Here is a 14,745-nt window from a genome sequence, read left to right as displayed (position 1 = left end):
AATCTAATATGAGAGAGAGAGAGAGAGAGAGAGAGAGAGAGAGAGAGAGAGAGAGAGAGAGTGGGTGTTAGGGGGGAGCTGTGAAAATGGGGTTTGTTAAGGTAGTTTGTGGAGGTGGAAGGTTGCAAAGAATGGGGTACTTTGAGGGTGGAGGTTGTGAGAAGGAACAGTGGCAAGGTAGCTAGTCGTGGGCAACAAAGAAAAAGGACTGAAGGTAGATAAAAAGTTAGAGAAGGTTTAGAAGGGTATGAGAGGCTAAGGGGTGGTGGGGAGTGGCAAAGAAGAGCTGAGAAGGGGTAGGGAGAAGGGCTATGGTGCTTTTGGCGATAGCAGCAACTGGAGTTGAGAGTGGTAGGGCTTAGGATTTTGGGTTGTCTTCTTTGGTAATTTACCTATTTTAGGAAGTGATTTTTTTTTATTAAAAAAAAACTATTTATTGATTTATTATGAAAAATTGTATAAAAAAAAATATAAAAGTGATGTGATAAGATCCAAATAAGTTAATAAATCAATAGGCTAACTTTTTTTCACCTTTCCAAACAAGACTTTCATTTAAAGATATAATGAAATTCAAAATAATATTGAAAAGTAAGGTACCAACAATAAATTTGGAGTCCATTTAAAGGCTATCGAGTATTGTAGAGAGCTTCTATTTGCATACTTCTCTCAATTTACACTATTTTTTTTATTTTTTATTTTTTTTAAATTATGATTGTATGTCAAGCAAATTACTTTTATGGACAAAATCTTAAAATTTAATCTCTGCTATATACCTCCACACACCACTAGACACAACCATGAAATCTCTCCGTTATTTGCCACCCTCCAATCCAACCACTAAACTATTTATTTATTTTTATTAAATAAAATTGACGAAATAATAAATATTTTAATTGTTAAACTTAATAAAAACATATTTGATGTATATTTAAATTAAGTTTAATAATTAAAATATTCTTTCGATTTTAGTTATAAAAATAAATAAATAATTTAGATTGAAAATAAATAAAAAATTTAAATTTAAATTGATAAAATTAAAAAATAAAGAATTGTTTTGTCACAAAATTAAAAGTTTAAAAAAATTTATTTTTTATTTTTTATTTTTTATAATTATTCCATTAATTTTTAATTTTAGAAAATAAAAAATTATTCTGAAAACAACATTTACGTACTTTTTGTCAAAGTTTTCTTCAAGTGGAGGTAATATGTCTGTTGTCTTTACCTTCCCAGTCCTGACAACAAGTCAAAAGCAAAGTCCGAGACTCAAGACTGAGCGACCGAGAGAGAGGGTGGGGGAGAGAGAGAGAGAGAGAGAGAGAGAGAGAGATCGTTGTGTTTGGTTGCCCAGAAAAACTGGGGATTTGAGTAGCCATTGCAAGGTTTTCAAGCTTACTCTCAACTTTTCCCTGAAACCTAAACAACTCAATTTCATTTCTTTTTCTACTTCCCAACTCAGTTGTCCATTTTTGCAGGGATATTTCAAAGTTTCAACCTTTGCACTCCAACTGTTTGTGGTTTTGACTAACAGAGGTGACTAACAAACCCCAGTGTTCAATTTGATGCTAACACTTACAGAGTAGCTCCCATGGAAGGTGAGAAACAGAAGGTGGGTAACAATGAAGTTGTAGTCTCCATTTTGGGTATTGAAGAATCTTCAAGGAGAGACCAAGACAATCAAAGTGGGAGTTCTAAAAGTTTCACAACACTGGAATCTGGGTCATCCTCTTTTCCAAAGAATGCCCAAACAGGTTCTCCTAATGCTGGATTAACAGAGCTTCAAATGTCCACACTTCCAAACTCTTCTTCTCCAGAGATAACCAAATCATGCACAACACCAGATAGGCCTCTCAAAATCCCAGATGAAAATGTTACTCGACGAAGATCAATTCCACGGTCTGCGTATTCAAAACCCAAATCAAGATTGGTGGAGCCTTATTATACCAATGATTCACATCCGGTTGAAGAGAGCAGCCAACTGGTGCATTCAAGCTCACCTTATAGAAATTCACCCAAAACCAATGCTAGTACTCCTAAAGAGAATGTAAAAACAACCCCAGTTACTCCAAAAACGCCGCTATTGGCTTCGCCAGGAGGAGAGGAGGAGGATGATGATGTCTATAAGACTTCAACTCATAGAGTTGATAAAAGTTTGTGCAAGAAATTGAACATCATGGCTTTACTTGAATGGGTTATGTTTATGTGCATAATGGGTTTTTTAATTGCTAGCTTAACTGTTCAAAAATTTCATGATGCTGCAATTTGGAGTTTGGAACTTTGGAAATGGTGTGTGCTCGTATTGGTGATTTTTTGTGGTAGATTGTTCACTGGATGGTTTATCAATGTTCTTGTTTTCTTGATTGAAAGGAACTTTTTGCTTAAGAAGAAGGTTCTGTATTTTGTTCATGGTTTGAGAGTAAGTGTTCGGGTTTTCATTTGGTTGGGTTTGGTTCTTCTGGCTTGGTGTCTGTTGATAAACCATGGGGTCAAGCGATCAAGGAAGACTAGAAGGATTTTAAACTATGTCACGATGGCTCTTGCATCATGTCTTATTGGGGCAGGAATGTGGATGGCGAAGACATTTCTGGTAAAGCTATTGGCTTCTTCCTTTCATGTCACGAGATTCTTTGACAGGATTCAAGAATCTATATTTCAGCAGTATGTTTTTCAGACGCTTTCGGGGCCTCCATTGATGGAATTTGCAGAAAGGGTTGGCAATACAATTAGTGGTCAATTGAGTTTCAAGAATATGAAGAAAGGAAACCATGTACAGAAAGAAGGCGTGATTGACATAGAGAAGCTTCATAAAATGAAACAAGAGAAGATTTCAGCTTGGACCATGAAAGGATTGATTACAGCGATACGGGGTTCAGGGCTTTTTACGGTTTCAAATGCACTCGATGAGAGTGTTGATGATGAAGGTGTTGAGCAAAAAGATAAGGAGATTACTAGTGAGTTGGAAGCAAGGGATGCTGCGTATCGAATATTTAAAAATGTTGCAAAGCCTGGCTGCAAGTATGAATATTATTTTTTTGAATTTTTACGCACTTACATTATGTTTGCTTGTCCTGGAATGGTCTCATTGTTTTTATTGTTATACCATCTAGGTATATTGAAGAGGAGGACCTCTTGCGTTTCTTGAAAAAGGACGAAGTGGATAATGTGCTCCCAATGTTTCAGGGCGTAGCAGAAACAGGAAAGATTAAGAAATCGGCTTTACAAAAATGGGTGGTGAGATCTCTGTTGGTTCGTTTATTTCGTATAGGTTCCATGCAAGTTTTTTTTTTTTTTTTTTTTCTTTTCTTATAATTTTCTTCATGAAGTCGTGTTTTTCCAGTATAAATAGTTAATAGAATTTCACATTTCCTCTCATCCATATTGATTGTATCCTAAAATGTAACTATCACTTGTGCTACCTTACCACTTATGTTACATGGATTTGGGTACGAGTATTAGGTGCAAGTGTGTGTCCAAGCGTCAAATTTTCATAAACTTAAATCATAGGATATGTAGGATACGTATCCAAAAGTTGAGTTTCTTCTTTTTCAATCATTGTAAAAAATTATAGGATCTAAGGCTATGTTTATTTGGCTCTTTGGGGAGGAGGGTTGGATTAATAGTCCGTGGGATCCACTTAAAGTGTTTGGTTGGAGACATGCGTGAGGAGATTAGCTATCCCAGTAATACCCCCCCCCCCCCCCGGGCGCCCGAATTGGTAGGATTACCAATCCCATAGAGAGGTTAGGATTAGAAATTGAGTGAGGGAATTAGTGAATTTTTAAGCAAAATTTATATTTTTTAGAACCAATATATATAAATATATAATATTAAAAAAATACTAAATATTAATTGTATATTAATACTATCTATAGTATTACTAATTCGGTGGTGTACAAACAAACGCTCTTTATCTTACATCTCTAACCTAATATCACTACACTAATAATCTCCTCATTCAATCACACCGTACTCTTAATCTCCTCCATCTTATAGAGCCAAACAAACGTGGCCTAAGTGTCTAAATTGAGTACGGATGTTGGGCACATACCCTACACCCTTACCCTTGTCATATATTATGGACACGGGTCCTTTGTAGGAAATAGAAGAGTCCATGTAACAGTTACTGCTAAAGGAAACAAGAAAGATTGCAAAGCTGCGTAAAGATGGAACATTTTTCCATAAAATACAATTTGCAATATTGACCTAGACTACTATTGAAGTGGATATTTTATTTCAGTGAAAGTTTAGTCATATAAACTATCCTTCACAGAGAGTTCGGGGTTTAAAATAATAATACTAGATTCCTAGGGGACATGCTTGTGTGGTTTTGTCCAGAATATGCCTGCTCTTTTTGATAAGATAACATTGGAAAAGGATATAAACCAATTTGTATGTTTCCACTTCATATAGATGGATAGAAAAACCTGTAGTATGCAGGGACTTTTGTTTTTGGCTCGAATAAATTAGTCTTTGTTTGCAGGTAAATGTCTACAATGAACGTAAATCACTGGCGCATTCTCTAAACGACACTAAAACAGCCATCGAGGAACTGAACAAAATTTTATCAGGAATTATACTTGTGGTGATCATTATTGTGTGGTTACTTTTGATGGGATTTGCAACAACCCAAGTGATCGTCTTCATTTCATCTCAGCTTTTACTTGTGGCATTCATGTTTGGAAACACTTGTAAGACTGTATTCGAAGCCCTCATCTTTGTATTTGTGATGCACCCATTCGATGTAGGTGATCGTTGTGTCATTGATGGGGTACAGGTAACTCTCTCAGCCTAGAATACATAAAGTTTACAGTACTGAAATTAGTTTGATTTGTTTATCATAGTATGTTGAAATTTCATAGATGGTCGTTGAAGAGATGAACATTTTGACAACAATCTTCTTGAGATATGACAACGAAAAGATATTCTATCCGAATTCAGTTTTGGCTAGCAAACCAATCAGCAATTTTTATCGAAGCCCAGAGATGAGTGATGCCGTGGAGTTTGCTATTGATGTGTCGACTTCGGCTGCAAGTATTGTAGCTCTAAAAGCCAAAATAAAAGGGTATGTCAACTCCATTCTTCTGGGTCTTCCAAATGTATACCACTATAACTATGACAAAGTAAACATAAGGACTGAATTAGATCAAGGTTGTCATCTTTATAGGATTTTTTATCACTCAAACCATGCTATTATGAAGCTTTATTTCAAAGGCCGCTATAGCTTAGAGTTTGAAGGCTCGACTCTCTATTTTCTGTGGGAATTAACACATGAAAAATTGATGTCAGGTGACTTCTATTGTTTGCAAACATCTTGTTAGTCGAGTACCTTTCTATGTATGTGTTGTTTACACATTTCACATGATTGCAAAGCTCATTTTCCGGGCATTTTGAATATTCAACACTTGAATTTCTGATATGTAGCTGCTAAAGTGTGGAAATGTTCCTAGATTCTGGCTATAATCAAACATTCCAACTACATTCTCATCTCATTTTTATGGTCACTTTTCATATCTCATTATGTTATTGCTAATTCTTTTCATATTCTTGTCAAAGTGGTTAACTTTTGTTGTTGTTGTTGTTGTTTATAAGAGTTTGACAACAAAGAGGACGAACCTGTTGTTTATAAATTGATGGTTCTACTTTAACCCTTTAGTGTTTGCATGTTCCCATTAAATAAATGAAAATTAAATACAATTTTCATATTATCTTTTTCTTTTTGTCTTTTGATATTGTTTTTTCAATTAGATGACATCCTGAATAAGGCAGCTTTCGGGTACTTTTCAGGTACTTGGAGAGCAAACCTCAACACTGGCGTCCTAACCACAGCGTGCAAGTTAAGGAGATTGAGGATGTGAACAAGATGAAAATGGCACTATTTGTTAATCATACCATAAACTTTCAGAATTATGTGGAGAGGGGCAACCGAAGATCTGACCTAGTTCTTGAGCTAAAGAAAATCTTCGAGGAGCTTGGTATCAAATTTCATCTTCTTCCTCAAGAAGTTCACCTCAGCTATGTTGGGTCTTCAGCCCCAATGTTTCCAAATGCTTCGTGTTGATGATCATTTTGCTAGCATGAGAATATTCCTACTCTCCGACGAGTACGCACCTTTGCTCTCTACCTCATATTGAGCTTGCATGACTGCTTGTATCATGAGTTATAGATGCCTGATATTGGCATATAAAAAATCAAAAAACACTAGAACCACAGTTGTACACTCTACACAATGTCACATGAATATGCACCTCCCTGTAGCATTCCGTCCCACATTGGTTAGGTAGGAAAAGCTTTTGGGCTATATAGGTGAGTTCACATCCTCTTCTAGTAACAGCGGTGTTTTAAAGCCATGAGGGCCTATCCCAGTTCACATCCCTTTCTAGTAACAACACATTTTAAAGACGTGTGAGCCTAGCTCAAAGTGCACAATATTGTTACAGTGCGGGATGAGAATGTTACACCCTCTCTCTCTTAGTGCGCAAGAGTTTGTGAGTCTAGCACAAAGCACACAATATTGTTACAGTCCAGGATGAGAATGTTACACTCTCCCTCTCTTAGTGCGCAAGAGTGTGTGAGCGTAGCACAAAGCACACAATATTGCTACAGTCCGGGATGAGAATGTTACACTCTCCCTCTCTTAGTGCGCAAGAGTTTGTTCATGCGGGGTGCTGACTTCTTGTGTTAATTCATTCGAACTCGTACTTGGTGGCATTTTCTCTCATAAAGCATGATTTATCATTTTCTAAACGGCTCAGGCTCCCATTAGGTCTATTATTTTCTTTTCTTGACTAGTTTGTTGAAAAGAAAGAATAATATCTTGTTGCACTTTTTCTATAAAAAAGCCAATTACCCATCCAATCTAATAGCATGGATTGACTAGCTCCATTTTCTTAATCTTTCCTTGTCATCTCTCCAAGCTCGACTCTCACTTTCAAAATTGTGGCATTCAATGAAGGTATAGATAATGTTTGCCTGTCGATTGAGTTTCCGAACAAACTGGTTGGCTAACGAATGTATGGAGAACCTGATAGCTCAGTCAAGTGTCTGTAGATGGTAATGGATCTTATATTGAAACTGTCATCCAAAGATGGTTTTGGATTTTTTTTTTATTTATTTTATATTTGACGACCAGTACAATGCAGGAGCTGGAAGGATAGTTATCTGTAAACAAGTTACGGAGGAGACAACACGGGCAGTGATTTTGCTTCATCTTCTGGAGGAAAAAGAGTTCTTAAAGCTGGACTGCTAACCTGGAAAATGAATAATGCCTTCTTGCTGCAGTACCAAAATTTCAGCCTTCTGAACTAAACCAAGTCCTCATCTTTGATTTGCAAATGTATTGTACCAAAAATAGTTCTATACAATATCCTAAACTTCTAGTTTAGGTTTATTCATTTGATAATTTGTAATGTGGTAGTTTCTCAGTGCTCCATTATGTTTGGCAAATTATACTTATGGTTGCTATAATTTATGTCATATTAATTTGATCTTTATAGTTTTAAAAGTATCAGTTTTTCATTATTATTTTGCATTGCGATAATTTAGTCCTATTAATAATATATATGAAAAAATTGGAATGAAGAAATTGAATGGAAACTAGGAGCAAAATAATTAAGTTAAAAGAGAATAAATCACTTACAAATTAAATATTGTTAGTAGTTGCGGGGAAATTTTTTTTGACCCCAAGCTACAAAATTTAAAATTTATTGTTTTTAACACCCTCTCTTCATATTAAAATTATCCGTTGCCACCAACTTCGGCTACCCTCCCCTATCCATACCCAACTCTAGTCACCACTCACCAAACCCTCCTTTGCCTTGCCTACCATCCCTAGCCATTTTCCACCTTTGGCGCTACCCCCTTTGCCCCCTTTCGCTCCTCTCTCCTCCTTTCCCCATCCCTCTTTTAGCTCCTCTCTCCTCCTCTGCACACAACCCATTGCATCTTCTTTCAATCCCTTTCCACCTTAAGTGCCAGCTTCCCCAACCCTTTCCCCCTGTCGTGATATGCGATATCCCTACCTTCTTCTCCCAAATCCCATTGCTGTCTCTTATTCTTTTCCTTAATGTGTGTGCATGCACGCACGCAAAGGTTTGGACAGGAAGAGATTGGTGCTGTTTGGTATAATTGTTAAAACAGATTATAGATTATAACTTAACAGATTATAAATTATGACTTTAATCAGAAGCTGTTAATCTGTTTGGTGTAATTGTTGGATTATAGATTTAAGTTGCTAAGTAGTGTTTGTTAAATAAGCTGTGAAGTAGCTTTTTCAATTAACTTTTATTTTTTATTATTCACTATTTGTCTACATTTCACATAAAAAATAATAATAATATTCTATAATCCATTTGGGTCTTTTTCTATTTTTTAAAAAATAAAAAATAAAAAAATCTAAGAGTATAATCGTGAATTAACATGTCCACAGTAGAAGCTGATAATCAGAAACAAGGGGTGAGCAGCTTCTTAGAATCAGTTTTTTTAACTTCAAATAAGTTATTAGAATCATAAACTGTTTGAAATAAGTTTAACCAAACAGTCCAAAATAACTTTTTAAAAGCCAGAAGTCATAAGTTGGCTCAAAAAAGCCTCACTAAACACCCCCATTGTCAGTGGTGGAGGAGGTGGGGTCTAAAGTAAAAAGTGACATACTAATAGCAGTAGTCTTACAAATTGACAGACAAAATTTCTCTTGAAAAAAGTGAATGAACTATTTTGTCCCTTGATGTCATTTTAAGTGTAAAAGAAAAGAATCGATTGGATTAAATTGACAGATTATGAAAATTTTAAGTAAAAAATTGATATAATTAGAACTAAATAGATCAAAATGAGATGAGGCAAATTGATACGGAGATTCTATTCCTGTCATTGAACCAAATATGGGTTGAGTCTCAGAAGGGCTGGGAGATTCTATTCCTGTCTAATGGGTCAATCCTGTAGTGACCTTGGGCCTGGGCATACCATCAACTCTCCAAAAATACCAACCCCAAAAAAACAAAAAAAAACCAATATGGCCTGTCAAACCCTAGCGAGTACACTATCCAAAATCTAAAATTGATGGAGAATGCGGTGTAATAGAATTGGATAACCTTATCCACCATAGCCCAGTAGAGAAACTGCCACCTAGGACAAAGATAGAGGATGACAAAGCTATGTATCTCAATTTTCCACCACTCATCATACCCTCTCTATCCAACTTCCGATTCCTCCCTCGAAACCAACCCATATCAACACCATCCTCACATTGAACACTACCAAAATTCACAAGAGGAAGACAAGACCATGGCCTCTACTTCTGCAATTTTGGCAGCAACGCCACTAACTTCAGCCACCCAAAAGAGGTTTCCGAGCTCCGCCGCCTTCTTTAAGCCACTGCCGGTGAGGCCCTCCAAGGCAGCGGTGGTTGGATCAAAAACAACCATTGGGAAGTTTGAAGTCAAGGCTTCAATGAAAGAGAAAGTGGTGACGGGATTAACAGCGGCGGCAATGACAGCCTCCATGGTGATTCCGGACGTGGCCGAGGCTGCAGGATCCGGGGTTTCGCCCTCTCTCAAGAACTTCTTGCTCAGCATTGTAGCCGGTGGCGTTGTGCTCACCGTCCTTGTTGGTCTTGTGGTAGGAGTCGCCAACTTCGACCCTGTCAAGAGGGGCTGAGAGAGAAATAGTTGTTTTGGGATTGTACTTTGGCATTCATTTTCCAGCTTGATGTATCTGTCTAATATTTGTAGTCATTGTCTGTGTTACGTGCGTGTGTTGATACCTCGTTTTTTAAAAAAATATTTTGACTCGTTTTCCTATAAACAAATTGAGGATCAAAATCCAAGCACCATAATGTGTGTGTAATCGACGACTCTATTAGCTTTAGTTCTATCGAAAGCATGCGAACATCAGAATCGAAATTCCATTTTTCTTTTTTTCTTTTTTGCAAGACGAATACTACACATCCTTGTGTTAGAACAGCTTCAGCAACGCATTCATCAGAGTACAATTATGGCAATAAAATGAGCTTAGTACAGTGGCTGCAACTTACTAGAAGCAATAATAACAGCTAAAAAACAACAGCAGTTTCAATCACCAAAAATCATCAGAAATGTAGAATTACTATCAGCTTTACATCAGTTTTCCACAATTTGAATTAGCAAGAATTGCTCTATAATTTCTGTTAAGAATCCAACTAGATTTTGAAATTTATTATTACATCTATTTTGCACTCTTTATATTTGTGGCGGTGAGCTGGTAGACATGGTAGTGGTGGGGTGGTGATGGGGTGGTGGAGTGAGTGGTGGTGGCAACAATGGTGCTGACAGTGGAGGCAAGATGGTGGTGACGACAGTAGTGGTGGTGGCATGGTGGTTGTAGTGGAGTGACAGTAGTGGCAAGAGTGGAGTGACAATGATGGCGGCAGTGTTATGGTAATGGTGGTGGCAGCGGTGATGGTGGTTAGTGATGATGGAAACGGCAGTGATGGTTGTGTTAGTGTTGATATGCTGGTGTTAGCTGTGGTGAGTGGTAATATGGATGAAGGGGTGGTGGTGATGGTAGCAATGATAGTAGTGACATTGGTGGGGTGATGATGATACACCTCAGTAGTGCTACAATCATAAGAAATCGCATTCAACTTTCAGAATTAAGTAAGAATTTTGTAGAACAAATGTGGTTATTAAACAGACTTAATTTTCACTGAATATATTCAATTATTAAGTAATGCATTAAATTATCAATAGATCAATTACGGCCAAGTAATTATCAAATTGCAATATCTAAAATCCGAATTGAAGTGGAAAATTTGAATCAAGAATTACATGTAACCGTACCTTGTTCTTGGTGAACATGAATATATATTTGTTGACATTTATTCATAAAATCAGTAACTACGAATTCATTGCCAGTTCCTCCTAAACATAATCGGACCAATATTCTTCACAGAACTAATTGTACTGCATCACTAACCATTCAATTCAGTTCTGAATTATTCAGTGAGGGCGAACTCTCAAGATCAAATCAAGCAGGTGTCTGCTTTCAGCAGAATAGTTCACCTTGTCTGCCTTGACAACTGTGATTTTCACCCTCTGTTCATCACCATACATTTCCTCTTTGATTTTGAGCCTAAACAGATATTCTCTGAAGAGACTGCCACGGATGATTTCTGCAAACCTGACATCATCCTGCTCTTCATATTTCAAGAAGTACAACTCCTTTGCTGAGCAACCCACAATCTCTTCACCTGATTCCTGAAAAGAGGTCACCCATGTCAACCCCGTATGATCCTGAACTTGAGCTTGAAGAAGGTATCTGTAATCACACTCCTCGAATTCCTGATTGCACCGGTCACATTGCCATCTTGAATTTCCCGACCTTGTCACTTTTTTATTACACTGTCTATCTCCAATCATCAATGGGCAAGCTGTGTAGCAGAACGTATCCGTCTTGATGAATGATATGGATGCCTTCACTGTAACCCAGTCTGGCTTATCTGATCTTCCCAAGCCTTCGTCCTTGATCTGAGACACAGTTTTACGAATCTCATTCTTTGGTCCTCCAGTCATGTCTCTAGAGATAGATTGAGAAGCAATATTTTTGCCCCGTTGATCAAACCAAACTCTCAAGCTTTGGGCCTCTGGAGAATCTGGATTTATGAAGAGCTGGGTGGAAGAAATGGTCCCTATAGATTTCCCACTGAAGTCGTTAACTTTCCCAGCTTTGACAGCTAAAATCGGGAAAAGCCCACAGTCAACCAGTTCTTGCAGATTTTGACCTTCCCTATTGCAGAAATCACCCCATAGAGTTAACTCAACACTCCGGCCGGATTGGTCCTTCAGATTTAGAATTCTTCTCTGAGTTTCCATACCATTCTTCCTCAAGATAGGGACTGAAGGGTTCACAGATATTACAACACCAATAATGTCTATGATTGAATTATTTTCAGCAACCTCAATTTCACTGATAGGTCTGAAGGAGAATTGCTGTTGTGGTATAGAACCATCTTCATCAGGGCAAAGATCGATCGTTGAAGTTGCCTCCAAAAATATCTCCCATTCATTTTTCAGATGGTTGAAGTTCTTCTGTGTGGGTTTCAAGCTACCCTTTGATATCAAATAGACTTTACCAACCTCAATAATATCATGGAAGCGATCAACAACAGCATTGAAGCAGGTGGCTCGTATTTCACCTCCATCAGAGTCAAGAAGGTCAAAGGAGAACACCTTCCCATCTCCCCGGGCATTGTTGTAACGGCGGATCTCTCCTTTTGCAGTTACTCTTGCCTTGATTGCCCACCGACCTTGATAAGGATTCAAAGCAGCAATTGGAATTATTCGTGCTGGTGCTTCATTCTTCATAATTGACCCATGGGCTTTGTAATTTGGAGGCGGTTGGTATGGAGGTTGAACAGTTGGGTGAAAACTCTGCATATTGTTTCCAGCATTTTGGGCACTCTTATTATTGGTAGCCATAGTTGTGCGCCCAAAGCTGTCATCAGGCACTGGTTTTTGTCCTACTGAATCAGATTCCATGAACACTTTTGGATTCCCAATTACTTCACATTCTGATATAATAGTTTCCATGTTTAGAACAACAATGATCCTGCAATTAGAAATCAAATATGTAAATTCACTCTGAAATTAAAAATCAGAAACATGATCCAGTTTCATCAGAAAAGGAAAGCAACCTTCCCCGGTGGGTTCAATGTTTACAAATTCATAATATTAAGTGGTAAAGAAATTAGAATGAGCCATATCACTTTGGGTTATAGTCTTTAGAGTATGAGACACAAAGTTTTAATTCCCTCACTTATAAAAAAGCCAATGCAAACTAACTGCAGCAAATGCAGGCTAGCTAGTTTGCAGCACACTAAGAAAAACAGTAATGACTCTCTATTTGGTTATTTTACAAATCAAAACTGGAAAATTCATTGATGACGATTTATGGCCTTATTATTGATATATGTTAAAGTGAGCTATTGTGAAATTCTTAAGAAGGTTGGTAATTTTATCATATGTGCTTTCTTTTAACTGTTATACAAGCAGACCTTGCAACCACTTTCACATTAAAATCTACTGTTCAACTTCAAATTAGACAAGAATCATGACTAGTGCCTTTGTACCTCTACAGCTGACAGTACCTCCAATCCAAAACACACAGTGTGTGTATATATGTGTCTGCATGTTTATTCAATTATACATCATTGACAACGGTTGTTAAGTTACCTTAAAACAACTGAATCATCCCCTCTTCACGTTATGACTAGTAAAATTCTAAATCCTAAAACATTCCCACCTTAACTCAGCCAACCAAGTCATCCCCACTCAGTGTTGTTCACATACAGAGAGGACATCTATCTATCTTCTATCTATCTATACTATTATAAATGGAAGGCATGAGTTGGTGTTGTTGTCTCATTTTTTTGGTTTATCAAAATGTCTCTATAGCAGTTACATGGGCATTTTTTTTTTTTTTCAAATCTTTCAACTTCTGATTTTGCAAATTCATTTCAATTTTCAGATTTTGAATTCAATCATATAGTTTACAATTTTATTTTTCCGAAACAAGATGCGTGCTAGTATATATATACAATGATACACATAAATGTACACACATTTGTGTGTGTCTAATTGAGTGAGGCATGAATTGCATTGCATCAATGTCACTCAGATACAGCATACAGACAACCATTTGCATATATAAATGTGAAAATTTGTGTCTATTCAATCGATATATATCATCAATCCAAGCAATTAAATCACCATCAACACTTGAAATCCTAGTCTCTTCAGATTATAACTAATGCAATTCAACCTCCTAAACCTATATTTTTCCAAACTGCAACAATTTCAAATATACAAAATCGAGTGAGGCTTGAGAGAGAGAGAGAGAGAGAGAACGAGAGAGATCGTACTTGCGATTCTGAACGGTACTACAGATATATTCGATCAACTGAATGACAGAACCTTTGAGGACTCGGCCGGACTTGACTCGGTCGTTGAGCTGAGTAGCGAGCATTGCGTGCTGAGTCGACACACCATCGGAGAGCATGAAACGGTACCGTTCCTGATTGTTACCGATGAGTTTGATGTCCAGAACCTGAACCACCGGCTTCGAGTTCACATCTCCGGCGTTTATTGCCGGAATCGCGTTCGGAGTCAAATTGATCGGCATAGACGAAACCCTAGGAATCGAAGAGATAGAGATTTGGAATTGAAATTGTTGAAGGTGAATGAAAAGGAAATGAATTTGAAATGAAAATTGAATTGAAGTCAAAGGTTTTCGATTGGAAAATTGAATCAGAATTTGAATCTGAGATGATGTATACTACAATGGATTATCAGAGAAGTTATGATGATTTTTTGTTTGTTTGTTTTTTTTTGTTTGTTTTGAGAGGCCAATTTCAGACTCTCTTCGTCAAAGAAAGATTGGCGGGGAGGGAAGTACCGACTCACACTCACTCGTCAAAGAAAGACTTTTATGTATTTATTTTATATTTTTTTTTAAAATTTAAATTATATAATATTTTAGTATATACTATAAGTCAACAGTAAATAAAACTGAGAAAGAAAAAAAAAATGATATTAGTAATTAATTACATTAAAATGTTTACTTTATTTTTCATCATTCTTATTTTAAAACTTTATTGGCATCTATTTATATTCAATATTTAAATAATAAACAGAGAATAACACTAATTAGATAAATTCATTAGAGCTGTTGTGTTTTTGTTTTTCATTTTTATTTATTGAACAATACTGACTCTTTTTA

General features: G+C 36.8%; 3 protein-coding genes across 8 annotated transcripts; 2 read left to right on the top strand and 1 right to left on the bottom strand.

Moving 5' to 3' along the window:
* Window positions 1–1,192: 1,192 nt before the first annotated feature.
* Window positions 1,193–7,498, top strand: LOC114276659 (mechanosensitive ion channel protein 10). Of its 6 annotated transcripts, none has more exons than XR_014349200.1 (8): window positions 1,193–1,379; window positions 1,473–3,012; window positions 3,105–3,228; window positions 4,478–4,771; window positions 4,857–5,059; window positions 5,782–6,097; window positions 6,950–7,047; window positions 7,137–7,498. XR_014349200.1 is itself a non-coding variant. In XM_028218464.2 (7 exons), exons 2-6 carry the CDS (start codon window positions 1,586–1,588, stop codon window positions 6,053–6,055), a joined length of 2,322 nt encoding a protein of 773 aa, XP_028074265.2. In that variant the 5' UTR covers window positions 1,193–1,379; window positions 1,473–1,585; the 3' UTR covers window positions 6,056–6,097; window positions 7,137–7,498. The 6 variants fall into 6 exon arrangements, 2 of the variants coding, with proteins under 2 accessions (XP_028074265.2, XP_082758894.1); XR_014349201.1 differs by having other exon boundaries at window positions 7,127–7,498; XR_003634331.2 differs by having other exon boundaries at window positions 1,193–3,012.
* Window positions 7,499–9,276: 1,778 nt separating this feature from the next.
* Window positions 9,277–9,648, top strand: PSBX (photosystem II subunit X). Its single transcript, XM_028218463.2, has one exon. It carries the CDS (start codon window positions 9,277–9,279, stop codon window positions 9,646–9,648), a length of 372 nt encoding a protein of 123 aa, XP_028074264.1.
* A 1,089-nt stretch (window positions 9,649–10,737) lies between these two features.
* On the bottom strand, window positions 10,738–14,440 carry RPA1A (replication protein A 1A). The gene is made up of 2 exons (XM_028218462.2): window positions 13,889–14,440; window positions 10,738–12,576 (listed from the first exon to the last, which is right to left on the bottom strand). Exons 1-2 carry the CDS (start codon window positions 14,146–14,148, stop codon window positions 10,968–10,970), a joined length of 1,869 nt encoding a protein of 622 aa, XP_028074263.2. The 5' UTR covers window positions 14,149–14,440; the 3' UTR covers window positions 10,738–10,967.
* Between the last annotated feature and the right edge of the window lie 305 nt (window positions 14,441–14,745).

This window comes from Camellia sinensis, chromosome 13 (assembly GCF_055761805.1).
Source record: "Camellia sinensis isolate YWXY chromosome 13, ASM5576180v1, whole genome shotgun sequence".
In the NCBI taxonomy this organism is placed as follows: domain Eukaryota; kingdom Viridiplantae; phylum Streptophyta; class Magnoliopsida; order Ericales; family Theaceae; genus Camellia; species Camellia sinensis.
The sequence above is the reverse complement of the archived record's forward strand: the minus strand, read 5'-3'. Positions and strand labels throughout refer to the sequence as shown.

What these genes read in the sequence shown, in the direction of transcription:
- LOC114276659 (XM_028218464.2), top strand. Translation starts at nt 1,586, where the DNA reads ATGGAAGGTGAGAAACAGAAGGTGGGTAACAATGAAGTTGTAGTCTCC. An exon ending in GTGTCATTGATGGGGTACAG is followed by an intron (nt 4,772 to 4,856) that starts GTAACTCTCTCA and finishes GAAATTTCATAG; the next exon opens with ATGGTCGTTGAAGAGATGAA. An exon ending in CTAAAAGCCAAAATAAAAGG is followed by an intron (nt 5,060 to 5,781) that starts GTATGTCAACTC and finishes GGTACTTTTCAG; the next exon opens with GTACTTGGAGAGCAAACCTC.
- PSBX (XM_028218463.2), top strand. Translation starts at nt 9,277, where the DNA reads ATGGCCTCTACTTCTGCAATTTTGGCAGCAACGCCACTAACTTCAGCC.
- RPA1A (XM_028218462.2), bottom strand. Translation starts at nt 14,148, where the DNA reads ATGCCGATCAATTTGACTCCGAACGCGATTCCGGCAATAAACGCCGGA. An exon ending in AGTACCGTTCAGAATCGCAA is followed by an intron (nt 12,577 to 13,888) that starts GTACGATCTCTC and finishes TTCTAATTGCAG; the next exon opens with GATCATTGTTGTTCTAAACA.